Source organism: Pieris rapae, chromosome 12 (assembly GCF_905147795.1).
Source record: "Pieris rapae chromosome 12, ilPieRapa1.1, whole genome shotgun sequence".
Lineage (NCBI taxonomy): Eukaryota > Metazoa > Arthropoda > Insecta > Lepidoptera > Pieridae > Pieris > Pieris rapae.
The window spans coordinates 7,855,932-7,872,867 of record NC_059520.1 but is presented as its reverse complement, the minus strand read 5'-3'; the positions used below and the strand labels follow the sequence as shown (position 1 = coordinate 7,872,867).

The following is a 16,936-nucleotide window of genomic DNA, read 5'->3' as shown; positions in this document are numbered from 1 at the left end:
CAAAAGAAAGGAGTTATTTTTATTGGTCTTTCTGCGTTTACCATCGACAAAATGCGACGATAGAGCTTAAATTTGCTAATGCCTTTATTAATGTTATTATACATATATTATAGAAAATAAAATTTGCTTAGGTATTATATATGTACGTTTGGAAAAAAAATGAATGTTTTGTACCAGCAAACAATTATTTGAAATAAAACATATAAATTCTTAAACCTTTTATGAAGACTTATCCAAAGACAAGCTTCAACATTGTGTAATGTGTTATCTATCAATTTAACGTAACAGTTATAAGTGCTATATCGTAATAAAATTTAGAGACTATAACTTTGAAACTTTGATCTTGCTTCTATGGTCGTGTCTTTGGAAAGATTGTCATTTTAATTTTTATGTCATTGAATTGTAAACGTAAAGTTTTATGTAAAGATATTTTGTGTGCAACGTATCGCTTAATGCGATTACTTGGAAACTGTTTATAAATGTAATTGTTAGTAATTGTTAATGACAATGTCTGATTCAGAGGCTAGTAATTTTTCGGGTAGTGGTTCTGAAGCAGGTAGTGTTGCTTCGAATCGTTCAAGAAAAAGTGCTGTATCAAATCGATCAGCAAAATCTCGATCGGTTTCACGATCAAGATCCCGGTCTCAATCTGGTAGTAGAAGCCCTAGTCGCAGTCGAAGCCCTTCTAGATCCCGTTCGCGATCAAGATCACGTTCTCGGTAACTTGTGGTTATGTTTTATTCTGTTAATGCCTGAATATACATATATAAATATCTAGTAATATATTGCAACCACGTTATAATTCTTGTAAAATATTTCTAACGGCATCTATTGCGTTCTATTGGCTAACGGCAATCGGTCAACAGTTGATATTCTAAACCATATTTTGTTTTTTTTTCAGAAGCCATTCTGTAGAATCTGGTGGTGGTCGTAATAGAGATGATGAAGCTAAAGAAGCATCTGGAGACGAAGAGGTTGAGGTATGTAATGTGGGGTTGAAAAACTCTACAAATATTATTATAGTATAGTATAGGAAATTTTTATTCTTAGACTGTTCTTAAGAAATATGTAAAATAATCTTTTTTGCTTACCTTTAGGATGAGCAAGAACCTGAAGGAGAGGATTTAGTTGACTCAGAAGAGTATGATGAAGATGAGGAAGAAGAAAGAAGAAGAAAAAAGCGTAAGAAGGACAGCAGATATGGAGGCTTTATTATTGATGAAGCTGAGGTAATTTTATATTATATTACTCCAATTAAATCCAGCCAATTATTATTATTAAAATTTAATCCAACAATCCATTTTTATTTTCATTATTCACATTGTAATAAATCATAGGTTGACGATGAAGTTGATGAAGATGATGAATGGGAGGAAGGTGCCCAAGAAATGGGTATTGTTGGCAATGAAGTTGATGAAATTGGACCTACTGCCAGGGAAATTGAAGGGCGGCGTAGAGGAACTAATCTCTGGGACTCACAAAAAGAGGAAGAAATAGAAGAATATCTTAGAAATAAATATGCAGATGAATCAGCAGCACTTAGGCACTTTGGTGAAGGTGGTGAAGAAATGTCTGATGAGATCACACAGCAAACTCTTCTTCCAGGCATCAAAGACCCCAATTTATGGATGGTCAAATGTAGAATTGGTGAAGAAAAAGCTACAGTTCTCTTACTGATGAGGAAGTACATTACATACCAATTTTCAGAACAACCATTCCAAATTAAGTCAGTTGTGGCACCTGAAGGTGTGAAGGGATACATTTACATAGAAGCTTACAAACAGACTCATGTTAAAGCTATAATTGAAAATGTAGGTAATCTACGAATGGGTGTGTGGAAACAGGAAATGGTTCCTATTAAGGAAATGACAGATGTCTTGAGAGTTGTTAAAGAGCAGTCAGGGTTAAAACCGAAACAGTGGGTTAGACTAAAGAGGGGTCTTTATAAAGATGATATAGCTCAAGTAGATTATGTAGATTTAGCTCAAAATCAAGTCCATCTTAAATTATTGCCTAGAATTGACTATACAAGACTGAGAGGTGCCTTAAGGACCGTACAAAGTGAAAGTGAGGCAGCAAAAAGGAAAAAGAAACGTCGTCCAGCTGCAAAGCCTTTTGATCCTGAAGCTATTAGGGCCATTGGTGGTGAGGTAACGAGTGATGGTGACTTTTTAATATTTGAGGGTAATAGATACTCAAGAAAAGGATTCTTATACAAAAACTTTACCATGTCTGCTATACTTGCTGAAGGTGTGAAGCCAACTTTAACAGAATTGGAACGTTTTGAAGAGCAACCCGAAGGGATTGACATCGAACTTGCTGCTCCAGCAAAAGATGATCCCACAAGCTTACATTCATTCTCTATGGGTGATAATGTTGAAGTGTGTTCCGGTGATCTTGCAAACTTACAGGCTAAAATTATTGCGATAGATGGTTCTATGATTACAGTGATGCCAAAACATGATGCTTTAAAAGATCCTTTAGTTTTTAAACCAAATGAATTGAGGAAGTACTTCAAGCAAGGAGACCATGTAAAAGTATTAGCTGGTCGATATGAGGGTGACACGGGTCTTATCGTCAGAGTGGAGCCACAACGAGTTGTGCTCGTATCAGATCTAACAATGCACGAATTAGAAGTGTTACCCCGCGATCTTCAACTCTGCTCAGATATGGCCACTGGAGTGGATTCCCTTGGTCAATTCCAATGGGGTGATATGGTCCAATTGGATCCGCAAACGGTGGGCGTTATCGTGCGTTTAGAAAAAGAAAATTTCCACGTCCTAGGCATGCAAGGGAAAGTTATAGAATGCAAGCCTCAAGCCCTTCAAAAGCGTCGTGAGCAACGCTCCACAATGGCTTTGGACGCTGAGCAAAATACAATTCAGAAGAAGGATATCGTCAAAGTGATTGACGGGCCACACGCAGGTCGTGACGGCGAAATAAAGCATTTGTACAGAAACTTTGCATTCCTACAATCGAGGATGTATCTGGATAATGGTGGTATTTTTGTCTGCAAAAACCGCCATCTTCAGTTAGCGGGTGGGGCAAAGAGTAATGCGACAACGAATAGTCTGGGATTGGGTTTCATGTCCCCGCGTATTCAGTCGCCGATGCATCCGTCTGGACGTGGGGGAGCAAGTGTGAGGGAAAGGGGCGGCCGATGGGGGCGAGGGGGCATGGTGGCGAGAGACAGGGAGCTAATTGGGGTGACGATAAAGATCACTGGCGGTCCATACAAGGGAAATGTGGGTATAGTGAAGGATGCCACGGCGAGTACCGCGAGAGTGGAGCTTCACTCGACCTGTCAGACAATATCTGTGGACCGCAGCCATATTGCAGCTGCAGCAGGTGCAGGTGGCACGGCACGTGGAGGAGCATCCAGGTATATATTTATATTTGTGCCTGAAGCAATTAAATGTTTCTTTTGCTTTAAAATATTCAGGTTAAATAAAATGTTACATACATGGCCCTATAAGATGTTTTTTACAAAATACATTTTTAATTTTCCAGTTACAGCCGTACCCCAATACGGGCGTCTGGGGCTCATACCCCCACCTACAGAGACACTGGCATCAAGACCCCCATGCATGGATCGGCGACACCCATTTACGAGGCTGGAAGTCGTACACCGCATTATGGCTCGAGTACCCCTGCACACGAGGGCAGTCGTACCCCAGCCCATGGGGCTTGGGACCCCACAGCTGCAAACACACCCGCGAGGCAAGACTTCGATTATGGATTGGATGACGAACCGCCATCTACTTATGAGGGTACTTCTTATACTCAGGTAATTTTTACATCAAAAAGTAAATAAATAATTGTCTGTGCACCACTCGCCCGTAAAAATAAACATTGTAAGGGAACCGGCATGGAATGCGTTTCTCCTAAAGACTAAAGCCGTGGGTCAGGCACAGAGGGCTGATCACGTCTATTAAGAAAAAATATAAGAAAATAATTGCACAAATCTGAGGGCCATATATAATCAAGTTATGAGATACATAAATTAATTAATAATAATAATATTATTTATGTATCTGCTTTTTTTACTGACGCTTTTTCGTTTCATACTTTCAAAGTAATTATTATTGTTTTTAAAAATTAAATGTAAAATTAATCAAATGAAAAGTCTAATACTATATTTAGATAGTGTCAAAAAACGTCTAATTTACATATGTAAATATTATTAATTATTTTTATTTTTGTAGATTCTATCAAAATTAATAACTCATATTAAATTAAAATTACAGTTGACTCTTCCAGGTTACACTTTTACTACGTGTGAAGTGCACATATATTTTTTTATTTTATTTAAATACATACCTGCAATCAAATAGAAAATAGGGTTATGACAGAACAATAGATAACTTTGTATTCTATATTTCTAACTCTTCCTTTCCGAAATAGATACTATTTACACATTTTGATTTGGGTCTTTAAAAATAATAATAAATATATTTCCTTCATAATAATTATACCTGATTTTTGCAGGGTCCGTTTACACCACAAACCCCAGGAACAATGTACGGCTCAGACCATACATACAGCCCGTACCGTCCCAGTCCTAGCCCCAGTGGCTATACCGGAGGATATATGGGTACACCGAGTCCTGGGGGTTATTCCCCACGCTCCCCTTACGCGGGGGGCTCTCCTACTCCCGACTGGCATGCGCCAGATCTTGAAGTCAGGATTCGGGATAGTGATAGTGGCTTGGGAGGGCAAACGGGGGCTTTAAGGGGCGTTAGTGGGGGTGTCTGTACGGTATACCTCCCGGGTGAAGATAGGTCGGTCAGTTTGCAAGCTGACTTGTTGGAGCCGGTCGTGCCGCAGCGCGGGGACAAAGTTAAGGTGAGTTCTTGGACGATGCCCTTTTCCTATAGTCTGTTTTTTTATTCCGTGAATTCTGACAGCTATCATTTTTTTGACATGTGTCAAAACTTTTCGGCCGGGCACATTTTTAATTTAAATACGAGTCCGAACATCTGAGTCTATACATAAATATTATTTGTTAGTGAAATGTATCCATTTTATTAAGTGCTGTGCTCCACATTAAAAGTAGTATTTTTTTTAAGTTTTACTATACTTGGATTTAGTACGCAGTGATGCCAGCTAAATAAATAAAATAAAGTGATTAAAGGCTATTCAATATATTGTTCGTGATATTGAAATATTTGTTATTTTTGTATTAAGTCACTTGAGTTCAATACTTAGATATAAAAAATACGTAGAAATTCATCTTTTATTATCCCCAAATGGGTAAATAAAACGTCCATGTTGGTTAAAACAAAGGTATTTTTCAGGTTATATCTGGCGATGACCGTGAGGCTGTAGGTCAATTGATCTCGATCGAGGACAAGGAAGGCGTGGTCAAATTTGTCGGCACAGACGACATCAAGATTATGCAGTTACGACGTCTTTGCAAAATGGCCACATCTTAGATATTGTTATACTCTGCCTTTGTCTCCTGTAAAAATATAGCTTTGCATTTTAAGTCATTGACGTTTAAGTGTAATTCCCGCCATAATAGTTGACATTAGATGCTCAGTTTTGTAATCTGTGCGCAAAGTGAAACCTCGTTGGACTTGAGGGCGCAGCAGTACTAAATTACTGTTTTTAGTTAAGTTGACAAATGTGACGTCACTGTAGTGTAAAATTTATATTGATACATGAAATGAAGCTTATGTCCTGTTCTCTTTTCGCATAGACTAACAAATCATAAAAACAATAAATTATCATAAACAGTTTCAAGATCGGTTCAGTGTCTTTGTAATAGACATATTTTAATTTTCCGTTGACATGTATTTCAATTCAATTTGTTTTATCTTAATTATGTTTCATATTAAATAACATTCACCAAAACTAATTTGTGAACTTATTTAGAGAGATATTTATGTGGTAAAATGTTATTGTCACACAAAATCTTTGCCTCATGCGTTAGTATGGGGTTTCTTGATTTGTGGTACTTATTCCTAACTATTTCCAATAGGTTATATTTCTCACGTTATTTCCACTCCTATAAATTTAAAAAAAAATATCTGGTAAGATTATGTTGCTACTGTCTTATATTGAAGTACTTACTTCTGAAGAACTTAGCGTATAACTAAAATATACCATATAATTTTGATTCGCTATGCAGAATTCTAGCAAGTTAGGTATGTACCACAGTTTTAAAAATAATTTAGTCAAATTTCTTTTAATGCAAAGTTTACAATTTCTAAGACAACGTATGGAATACTTTATTTTTGACATTTAACAAGTTTGTTGAAATTATAACAGATTTTAGTCAACAAATAAAGTAAATTAAAATGCTTTTTATTTTTTTAATACTATTTCTATGAACTATTATAAGAAGTCGCCAGTGGCTAAGGTCGAGATGTATAATTTATATACTTGGGCTATTCAATAAAAAATATCTTTGAATTTTATATTACTTTCGAACCTTTACTTTGTATATATTTTTTCTAAAGCTAAATGTTACTTTTTAAATGATACATAAAAAAGTCGTGTAGCGCGGCAATAACTATCCTATTTTAAGGCAACTGATAACACAATGCAGAGAGAAAAGTAAATTATTTTTATATATATATAATGGCAGTTATAACTTTATGCCAGTTAAAAATAATGTTTCTAAATTGACATTTACATTTTACAGTCAGTTGTCGATTTAAGAGCGGGAGAGGGAGAATCTATAGCCATTTCAAATTTAAACAATGAGTAGAATAAATTAAATAATTGTAATGTTGTAATAATAAAAGTAAATTACCACAGGCTAATTAAGTAACAATAATGATACAAATTAAAGAAACCACAAATAATCAAATAGCCATTAATTGCAGGAATTAGACGCCTGCGACATTTATACATATTTTCCGATATAACTTACGGAATATGCATCATTGTTATTAAAATTACCGTTAATGTTCATAACCTGTATTAACAAGGAATGGAAACTTTACAATAAACTATCAGTGGCTCTCTGACGGTCATGAATTCCTGGTATTTTTGTTGTACAATTATCTATGAATGTTAGTTTGTACACGACAATATAGAGTAAATACAATTTTAATTAAGACCTATCGCTACAGATGTTTCGTAAACTGTGGCCGACGGCCGTAGTCGATTTTAGCTTTTCAATGATTCCTTAGCTTGCGCGATTGTGTGAGTCATAAACTCGTTTCATACTAATTTGTGAATTGTGACTTTGCGTTCGCGTAGAATATCAAACACACCGCTCTGTGTAAAATGTTATTATCATTGTTATGGTAAGTTATTAACTTTCATTAATTCTTAAACAGTGACAATTTAAATGGACGCCTACATAATCTGCGTGCATGGATATAAATTGCAAATTCAATACTTAAAATGCGTTTCCACAAATAGAAAGTGTTGGTTGATATTTCAATGTTATCAGTCCTACCGGTATTTTAAAGTCGAAGGAATTATAATATTATCTCTGGAATATTATATATTTCTTAAAAGTCCAGGCTTTCCTACTCTATATACTTAATTTAATTTATTTATAAAATTTAAATGACAAAAGTGAACAATAAGTGAATAAATTGAAAAATGGATTGTTAATTTGAAATTTATCTCCGAGTTTCAAATTATCGAGAGTCGACTGTAATTTAAAAGAGGACATTTATCCAATTTTTTAATGTTACCTTTAAATATACAAATTTATTATATTACTAGCGACCCGCCCCGGCTTAGCACGGGTGCAATGCTGATACTAAATACACTACAGAAAATCTGTAAACGTTGTATATAAAAATGTGGGTTATCCATAAGAGATAGACTTTTCTATTATTTACGACATATATATAATCTAATTATTTACGACATCACATTAGAAACCTCAAAAATAACAGTACTTCTCCACTATTTAATGGATGTTATTATACATATAAATTACTCTTGAATCACTCTATCTATTAAAAAAAACCGCATCAAAATCCGTTGCGTAGTTTCAAAGATTTAAGCATACAAAGGGACATAGGGACAGAGAAAGCGACTTTGATAATATAATATGTAGTGATTACATAATTCTTGACTTTTATAATATGTAGTGATTTACACAATTCGACGTTTCCAGTCTTTAAATCGATGGTCAGCGTGACATTAATAGACAATACGTGTAATAATTGTTTTACAGCTTAACTCTTTTTGGGTCTGCCCTTTCGTCTCCACCTTTAATACTCACGCCATTGGTTGAACAAAATCGCACAGAGGAAGCCAGAAATGCATCAGCCGTTGACCCCAATTACTTTCTCCAAACTAAGAGTTACACGGGATTTTTAAGCGTCGAAGAAGATACTAATCTATTCTTCTGGTATTTTCCTGTGAACGGTACCAATGTGCCGTGGGTTTTGTGGCTTCAGGACGGAGTTGGTAAGACAAGCTTGGAGGGTCTATTTTCTCAAATTGGGCCTTTCTACGTCGTCCGTAATGACTCCAGGTTCGTTCCAAGGAAGGAAAGGAATTCATTAAAAGGTATGTAATTTTTTACAAATAAGGAAACTTCATCGATCCAAGTAATTTCATATTTCATACTTCAGTAATGAAGAATAAGACAGAGAAGAATTTTCTTTTTTCTTTACGAGTACATACATACTCGTAATTATGTCTTGAAGAAAACATATTATCTTTGTATTAAAATACCTTTAATATTTCCAGAAAGGGAGTATTCATGGAACAAACAGTTTTCTATGGTGTTTTTGGAAAACTGTGCTGGCGCAGGTTTCAGCTTTGGTAATGACTTAACAAGAACTAAAGAAAATGTAAGTTTTAGATGTCATTTTCTGTAAAGTGCTTTTGGAATTATTTTCTGCTTATAATAAAGAAAATATTAAGTACAATTCTTTATTTTTGAAAAAAACGCATAAAAATGATATATGATGTCTTATTCTTATATCTTTAAACGAGCAATTCTTGTATATATGTATATATATATAATTGAAATCTCGGGATCGGCTCCAACGATTTTCATGAAATTTAGTATACGGGGGGTTTCGGGAGCGATAAATCGATCTAGCTAGATAAATGATAGAAAATAACAAAAACGTGGTGTTTGACTAGTTCCAATTGAAACTGAAAAGTTCCTGACATTTATCGGCGAATAATAATACTATTTTTTTAATTGATTTAACGACACAACAACACTAAAGCTATTCCGGCATATATATTCTATATTGTTCATATTTCATCATTTTATTAGTATATAATTCGTACTTAAATATAATTTACAAAAACACGATTTAAAAAAAAATACCGAGCTAAGCTCGGTCATCTAGGTACTCTTTCTTTATATGGACTATTAAAAATCATTTTAATCACGAGTACATCATTTCTATATACTACAGTGACTTGTATCTCTGGTAAAATTGTAAAACGAAATGTTTCTATGTAAACCAATTAATTCACAACTACTGTAGCATTTCCAAAAAATCGGAAAATTAAATTTTTAAGTACTTATCACAATTCTACTTTGTCCTTGTTATCAAAAATATTTTAAATAGATATTTTAAATGTGAAGGTCCACCGCACACACGCCGCTTTTGTATAAAAATATTATTAATAATATTCTAATATATATATTTCAATTCGTGTTTTGCAGCTTTCAACACACTTGTTAAGATCAGTACAGCAACTGTTACAATTATACCCGGAGCTGTCTACAGCTCCCCTTTATATAGCTGGTGACGGTTTCGCCGGGCATTTCATACCCGATCTAGCGTTGAAAATTCATGAAGTTAAAAATGATTCGGCAACAATTAATCTACAGGTATGTTTTGGCGAATAGATTAACAATTAATGATCATGATACAGAAATCCGAATATTTTTTTATAAATTTATATGTACAACTATGTGACTGTTGATTCCTCCTCTTCCATTTGGCGATGTTTTTATCGTTCTCAAGTCGTCGATTTATTACAAAACAATAATATATAGAACTATCGTAAAAATAAAAAATAAAATAAAAAGTGTAGAATGACGCAGACTAAAAAAATACTAATTAATTTATAATAAATTAATTAATAAATTAATTATAATAATAAGATGCAAGACTCAAGAATAGTAACTTTAGTCGTAAAGCTCTAATGTTTTAATGTTTTTCTCATTTTTACTATGGAAATTATTTTGTGCACAATATTAGTAAAACTCGTTTACCTTACCTGAAATATAGAACGCAACAACCATTAGTGTTTTAGTTTAGACAGTAATGCAAAAATATCTAAAAGTCAACGTGACAGTTTATAAACGAATAAAGAGTAGAAATAATAAATCCTTGTTTAAACCAGGTCATAATATTTCCGGGAAGAGTAAACACGTTCTAAACGTTCGTCAAAATGAGCCGTCCGTAATTATATCTAACTAGCTGACCTGGCAAACGTCGTCTTGCCAAACTACTACCTTTAACTCAGCGCCATCTGTTAGAATTGTATCAAATAATAAACAAATGTTAATGTTATCGTAATTTTAGTAAGGATGCCTATTTTTTTGAAAATGTAATATAGCCTATGTCACTCAGGAATGATGTAGCTTTCCAACAGTGAAAGAATTTTTCAAATCTGCCAAGTAGTTTCGGAGCCTATTTAATTCATACAAACAAACAAACAAAAAATCAAACCTTTCCTCTTTATAATATTAGTATAGATAAGTAAATATTTTACAGTGAAACGATAGAAAACGGTTATACTGTTCAGTCTAGTTAGATTAATTACTGTAATGTATATTAAGTTATTAACTATTAACACTAACAGTCGTACAAATAAAAAGGGACTTATTCTAACCTTTTACTAGGAATAATTATGATTAGAATAAGCTAAGAATGAGGAGATAATAATTTCGTACAAATAAACTCGTAATTACGTTGGTGTAACTATTCCTTCGATATGCCATATGCACAAGCCGGCAACGTCGCATTTCATAGATAATCTTATGAAAAGAACAGAAACTTGTCTATGTTAACTGTGTATCTGTCAGTTTGACGGTTACATTTGTGGTAATTTTAAACCGTTTTGTTTTTATTCTCATATTCATAACCAGTTTCATACGATTACGACATTAAAATGAGAAGTAATAAAAGAGAACGCTGTATTAATTGGGAGAAAGAAGAAAAGGTATGTAGAATTGTGAATTTTGAGTAAAACTGAAACATGATGAACGGTTATTCATTGCTTTTGTTTATTGCGTTTGTTACAGCAACTTTTTAGAAATATAATACGACCTTATTTACCAATCATTGAGAACAAAGATTTAAGCACTAACACTAATAAGGAGAAAATGAAGGCTTGGAGCGATATAACTGAGAAGTAAACATTTATATCAGTACATCCATCTCAATAAAATAACCACGGTGTTTAATCAAAACATGTAATTTTTCAGATTTAATCTAGCAAATATAAGGACAAGAGATAAAAAACAACTAATGAATCAGTGGAAGTGTACTAAATTATTTGCAAATAAAGAATTATCATGTTATCGCCGAGACACATTAAATACTGGAGGTGGACCAAAGCCACCCTCGCCTTCTCCAGAAACTATGGACGTGGCAGAGATGATACCGCAAGAGTTTGAAGTCGACTTTAATGAGTTTGATTGTGATGGTGTTGAGGTAGGAATGTTAATTATAAATATGTATAATATGTATGCTGAGTGCGAACCACTCAACATGATACTTAAATTAATAGTTGTTATTTTTATATATTTCAGAACATTACAAATAAAGTCATTTTGGATATTCCAAAAGAGAATATCGAAAATAAAGACATTGACAAGGTAGTAAATCAATAATAAATAATAATAATATAAAGTCAGACAAAGGTTTGCACAACAGTGACAACATAACTTAACAATTTCATTATTTTGTAGGATTATAATCCAAAAATTGAAGAAATTTGTGACGAACCAATAAAGAAGAATCCTCTAACAACTCCCAAGAAACCTACAAAGAAAACACCGGTATTATATTTAAATTATCTCTAAATAGAATAAAACAAAGTTGCTATCCGGGTCTGTAGGATGTGCAATTAGTTTTTCTAAACAACACAACAGATTATGATCTGGTTAACTCTAATATATAGACTGTTCTTCCAGGAAGATTTTTTGTATAATATGAATCATAAATTTTTAAGTTGTGCATGGACATAGCTTAATATGTATTCTCTTATTTGTTTCAGAAAGCAAGTAGTAGTTTTAGTTTTGCAGAAGCCTCGTATCAGGATATGCATAACTTTCGGGCTCTGGAAAATGAGCGGCTTCAAAAAGAACATGAATGTAGACTTAAGAATATGGCAGAGTTGCATGATCAAGCTATGTTAAATTCTAAACTTCAAACTGAAGTTCTAATGAAGACATTAGAGTCATTTAAAAATAAATAGTTATATGTTTGAAAAAGGTGTTTTATTTGTTTAAATAACTTAATTGTTAAAACAATTAACAACTATCAAACTTAAAAGTTTTCATCTATAAAAATGGCTCTCACTGCGGCTCCACGCAGTGTGTTTTGAGATGAGGGTACTGTTGGTGGTGAAGGCAGGGTCTCATCATCATCATCAAAGAGGGCTTCCTCTTTTAAATCAATGGCTATATTGTGCAATACTGCCAAAGCTACAATATACATCTTAGTGTTTGGTAAAGATGTTCTAAATCCCGACAGTAAACACCTAAATCTGTTTTTCCATACACCAAAACATCTCTCTATGCTATTACGAGTTCTGATGTGGGCATAATTGTATGATTCTTCTTTATGAGTGGTTGGATTTAATATTGGTGTAAATAAATAAGGAGTGCAAGCATAGCCAGAGTCTCCAAGTAGTCTGCCATGAAATTGTTCACGCTCGAAACATTGTTTTAATTGGCTTTCATTGAAAATCCGTGAGTCATGGGTACTGCCACGCCAATGAGCAATGATATTCATAATCTTTAATGTTGCATCGCATACAACTTGAACATTTAAGGAACTGTATCCTTTCCGATTTATATAATATTGACCACTAGGTCCTTGTACTTTGGGTATTCTAATGTGAGTACAGTCAATTGCACCTATTACATTTTTAAAACCAGCTATAGCTTCAAATTGTTCTATATGCTTTAACTGGTTGTTCAAAGACGTGGGCATTTTGATATACTCTAGTCTTTTCTCTAATATTGCCCTTGCTACTCGTTGGCATACTGTAGAGACAGATTGCTGAGTCAGACCATGAATGTCTGCAGCGTCATCTTGCATCTGAAAATTAATAAAAATAGTTTAGTTTAGATAGCTATATTATATGGAAGGATATAGTAAATATTTCATGTTCAGGTGTAAAATACTTATACATACTTGGTTGCGACCCCAATATCTCAAAGCTATCAATATCTGAAGAACAGAAGATAAACCACCCCCACGTTTGTCTTGCCTTAAAAAATTACCAAATAATTGGTCTAAAAATAAAACACCAGACTTTGAAAATCTATATTTTCGGCGGAACTTTTCATCGTCATAAATATCAAACGGATTTGTTCTTATTTCATATGTTTTTACTTTTCTTGCACTGGCCATTTGACTTATTAAATTATCTATTTGTTCAATTTCTTCTACTGCTCTGATATCCATTATGTTATTGAGACAAATAAAAAATAAAGTCGTCAAAACACAATACAATCAACACTGATAATAAAGTGACTGTTGGTTTTAGGTTATTTCAGAGTTATACAAGGTGGACGGCTGGAATAACGCTTGTATGAACAGTTATGCCGACGTTTTACTAGGTGTAGGTTATTCCAGGTTTATTTGTAGACATTTTCCTTATTCATAGGTTATTCTCGGTATAATATTTTATTCCACGTTTATTTGTACCACTGTAAATATATAACAACGATGTTGAAATCATCGAATAGCAAAAAAAGCTATTCGACTTATTTTTTGTAATTTATGGCAATAGTTTATTACAATTTCAAGTATAGCTTTTATTTGATATATACATATTTGTATTTGTAACGTCTTTTATTTTTCCTGAAAAAAATAGACGAGCGAATTGGTTTTTTACATTTGCAATTGTCTTACATTTCAGGGTCTAATTTTAGGACAGCCAATGTTGAACGCGCAGAGTATTCAAGATTACATATCGGTGTTTCTCGACTTTGGATTAATTGATAGTCAAGGTGCCATAGCAGCTCAGCCACTGCAGCATAAGTATCTTCAGGAAATTAACGTTGATCGTTCAAGCTCTAATGCGTTCTCGGTAAGTAAAAGGATGGAAGGAATGTTAAGGGCTAGACAGGTCTGCCGCTGATTTTAAAATGTTTAATAGGATGTGAAGAATAATGTTTTAGGATTTACATCTGTGTTATTCTATGTGAAGACAATGTACACCTAGAATAAAACTACTATACAAGTCTACTATTGAATTGATAGTATACATGTTCCTGACATATTTCTAAATATCGAAACCGTAGAATATTATACATTAAAGATTAATAAAAAACAATAAAACAGTGTGTGACATAAAAATAAAATAATTACAGTTTTAATATTAAAGTTTTAGTTATTACAGTATTATAAAATAAAAATTTAGATCAGGATTTGTCAATGGCTCTATGATTATCCTTTTTGATTTGATTGAATATAATCCTCTAATTTTTTTAAATGCTTTTTTACTAGGTATAACTACTTTTAATTAAAAAAAATCGATAACCTAATATATTGTATTTCAGTTTCGTGAGGAACTCATAGATTATCTGAAAAAGATAAGTGGCAAAACTCAGACGTTTATCGCATTTAAGGAGTACACAGACAACGATTATAATAATTCTTTTGTTGATTATATAACGGACGACATTGTTAGAAACACTCTTCATGTTGGCGACATGAAATTCTCGTTAACTAATTACGCTGGCTTATTTTATATGAAAGATGATTTTCTCGCAAATGTCACTGTGACAGTTGAAAAACTACTCGAACATTACCGGATTCTTATATATTGGTAAGTAATATATCGACTAAATTAAGTTTATTGAAGTTATACTTCTTTTGGCGCGTTAGGGGAAAATGATGAGAGTAAGTTTTTACGATACTTGCGTTCATCGTCACAAAACACCGACACCCTGAAGTTAACTTTAGTCAACAATTTAGTTGTTTTGAAAATATAATTTTGGTGCGTTAGGGGAAAAAGATGAGATTAAATTTTTACGATGCGTGCGCACACCGTCACAAAAAACCGACACCCTACCTTACCTGTACTGAGTGTCGTTTTTTCTACAAATGTAGAATACAATTTTTGAAAAGATTTTTATCTTGTTAAACCAAAGAAGTATAACTAAGTATAACTTCTACATAAGTAAATATACGTTTTTTAGCCTAAAATTGTTACAACTTACTTTCGTTACAGTGGTCAGCTTTCTCTATCTACTCCTTGCGTACCAATTGCGGAACACATACGTAAGACTTGGCACTGGAATAAACGGAATGATTTCTTAAACGCACCCCGAGTTCCATGGTGGTTTAACGATAATATTGCTGGGTGAGTATGGCTTATGATTAATGTAAAAATATTTTAGCTATATACACATAATAACATACACATATTTCAATTATATTTTACATTTAATTTAAATGTTTAAAAAAACCAGTTGATCATCAACGCTATATTGTTCTGAGAGCGTGTATTTGTAACACTCGAAGCTTTAACTGTTTTGTCCTTATTACTCCCCAAACATATTGTAAATAAAAAAGTGTGACAAAATATGTTACTGTTACCTTTATGAATGCAAAGATATATCAACAAAATATTGCTTTATCTGCATGCTTGCAATATGAATATAATGAAAGCATATCACAAAATGTCCAAAAATGTGTTTGGGACGTTATAAAACGAATGACTGAACGATGAACGAAATTCGCTTGTTGTTGTCCATAGAGTCCTTTCCAATCATAGACCAGAACCTCTATGCGCCGTTTCATTTGACCAATCACAGTCAAACGCGCTATTCGTTTGTTAAACATTCTCACGTTTTTAATTATGTAAAATGGAACGCAACAAACATAAAAAATAGTCTTTAGTTTATGGACATCGTGTTATTTAAATTTTTAATTCGCGTTTTTATTCGTTTAATATTTTTTTCAGGTACATTAAGTCGGGTGGTAATTTAATGGAGGTCTTAATTACCAATACTGGTGACCTGATAACAGTGGATAAACCAGGAGAACTATTAGACGTCGTTACGAATTTTATTAAAAAGACCGAACAATACTTTATCTTCCCACCATCATACATAATCAAAGACATGGTCAGCGTGCCCTACGTTGAAGCTGTGAATATCGAACCCACCAATTATAAGACTGGTTTGACTATAAGTGCAATCGTTAATGTTATTTTAATCGCGGTTGTATTGTTGTTTGGCATTTTATTAATAAGATACAGACGGCGCATTAAATTATTTGGTCATGAAGCTGCTATTAATATGAGATAAATTAATTTTTATTTTATACCTGCATTTGTTAAGTTGTTATCTAAAAGCTATTTTCATCTAAATATAAATCAATCAAAATCTATGAAATTGTTTTACAAAATTATAAGTTCTCTTTATTAGTACTTTTCGATATCAAATTCCTAGAATTACGATTTGTAAAATTGATACAAATCTGATATTTTTTAAAGAATTCTTTCAATTTCAACGGTACTAATATTTTCCAATTTTCCGTTTACCTTTAGTAATAATTATTAAAATTTCGTAAAGAGCATTTGTGAAATATTAGAATTTTATATTTTATGCAAAATAATTTAGTGAAATGTCAAATGACGAATTGTAATTTGTAAATTAAGATGCCATGTGTTTTTATTATCGAAGAAATAAATTAAAAATGTTAAAATTATTATTTGTTTTAAGTATCGACACATAATGAAAATTAAATTCCTAACATACTTCCTCTTTCCCTTCCTCTCGGAAATCTAAAGT

At 33.1% G+C, this 16,936-nt stretch overlaps 2 protein-coding genes across 2 annotated transcripts; both read left to right on the top strand.

Moving 5' to 3' along the window:
* The first annotated feature begins 360 nt into the window (after nucleotides 1-360).
* LOC110999977 (transcription elongation factor SPT5) lies at nucleotides 361-5,492 on the top strand. Its single transcript, XM_022269284.2, has 7 exons — nucleotides 361-719; nucleotides 902-980; nucleotides 1,098-1,229; nucleotides 1,338-3,382; nucleotides 3,511-3,787; nucleotides 4,489-4,845; nucleotides 5,298-5,492. The coding sequence occupies exons 1-7, from the start codon at nucleotides 502-504 to the stop codon at nucleotides 5,433-5,435; spliced, it is 3,246 nt and encodes a 1,081-aa protein (XP_022124976.1). The 5' UTR covers nucleotides 361-501; the 3' UTR covers nucleotides 5,436-5,492.
* Nucleotides 5,493-10,781: 5,289 nt separating this feature from the next.
* Nucleotides 10,782-12,378, top strand: LOC111001025. The gene is made up of 6 exons (XM_045630470.1): nucleotides 10,782-11,118; nucleotides 11,201-11,310; nucleotides 11,384-11,612; nucleotides 11,711-11,776; nucleotides 11,870-11,959; nucleotides 12,178-12,378. Exons 1-6 carry the CDS (start codon nucleotides 11,068-11,070, stop codon nucleotides 12,376-12,378), a joined length of 747 nt encoding a protein of 248 aa, XP_045486426.1. The 5' UTR covers nucleotides 10,782-11,067.
* Nucleotides 12,379-16,936: the final 4,558 nt, after the last annotated feature.

Coding starts and splice junctions, on each gene's coding strand:
- LOC110999977 (XM_022269284.2), top strand. CDS start 502: ATGACAATGTCTGATTCAGAGGCTAGTAATTTTTCGGGTAGTGGTTCT. Junction 3,383..3,510: donor GCACGTGGAGGAGCATCCAG/GTATATATTTAT, acceptor TTAATTTTCCAG/TTACAGCCGTACCCCAATAC. Junction 4,846..5,297: donor AGCGCGGGGACAAAGTTAAG/GTGAGTTCTTGG, acceptor GGTATTTTTCAG/GTTATATCTGGCGATGACCG.
- LOC111001025 (XM_045630470.1), top strand. CDS start 11,068: ATGAGAAGTAATAAAAGAGAACGCTGTATTAATTGGGAGAAAGAAGAA. Junction 11,119..11,200: donor ATTGGGAGAAAGAAGAAAAG/GTATGTAGAATT, acceptor CGTTTGTTACAG/CAACTTTTTAGAAATATAAT. Junction 11,777..11,869: donor AAAATAAAGACATTGACAAG/GTAGTAAATCAA, acceptor ATTATTTTGTAG/GATTATAATCCAAAAATTGA.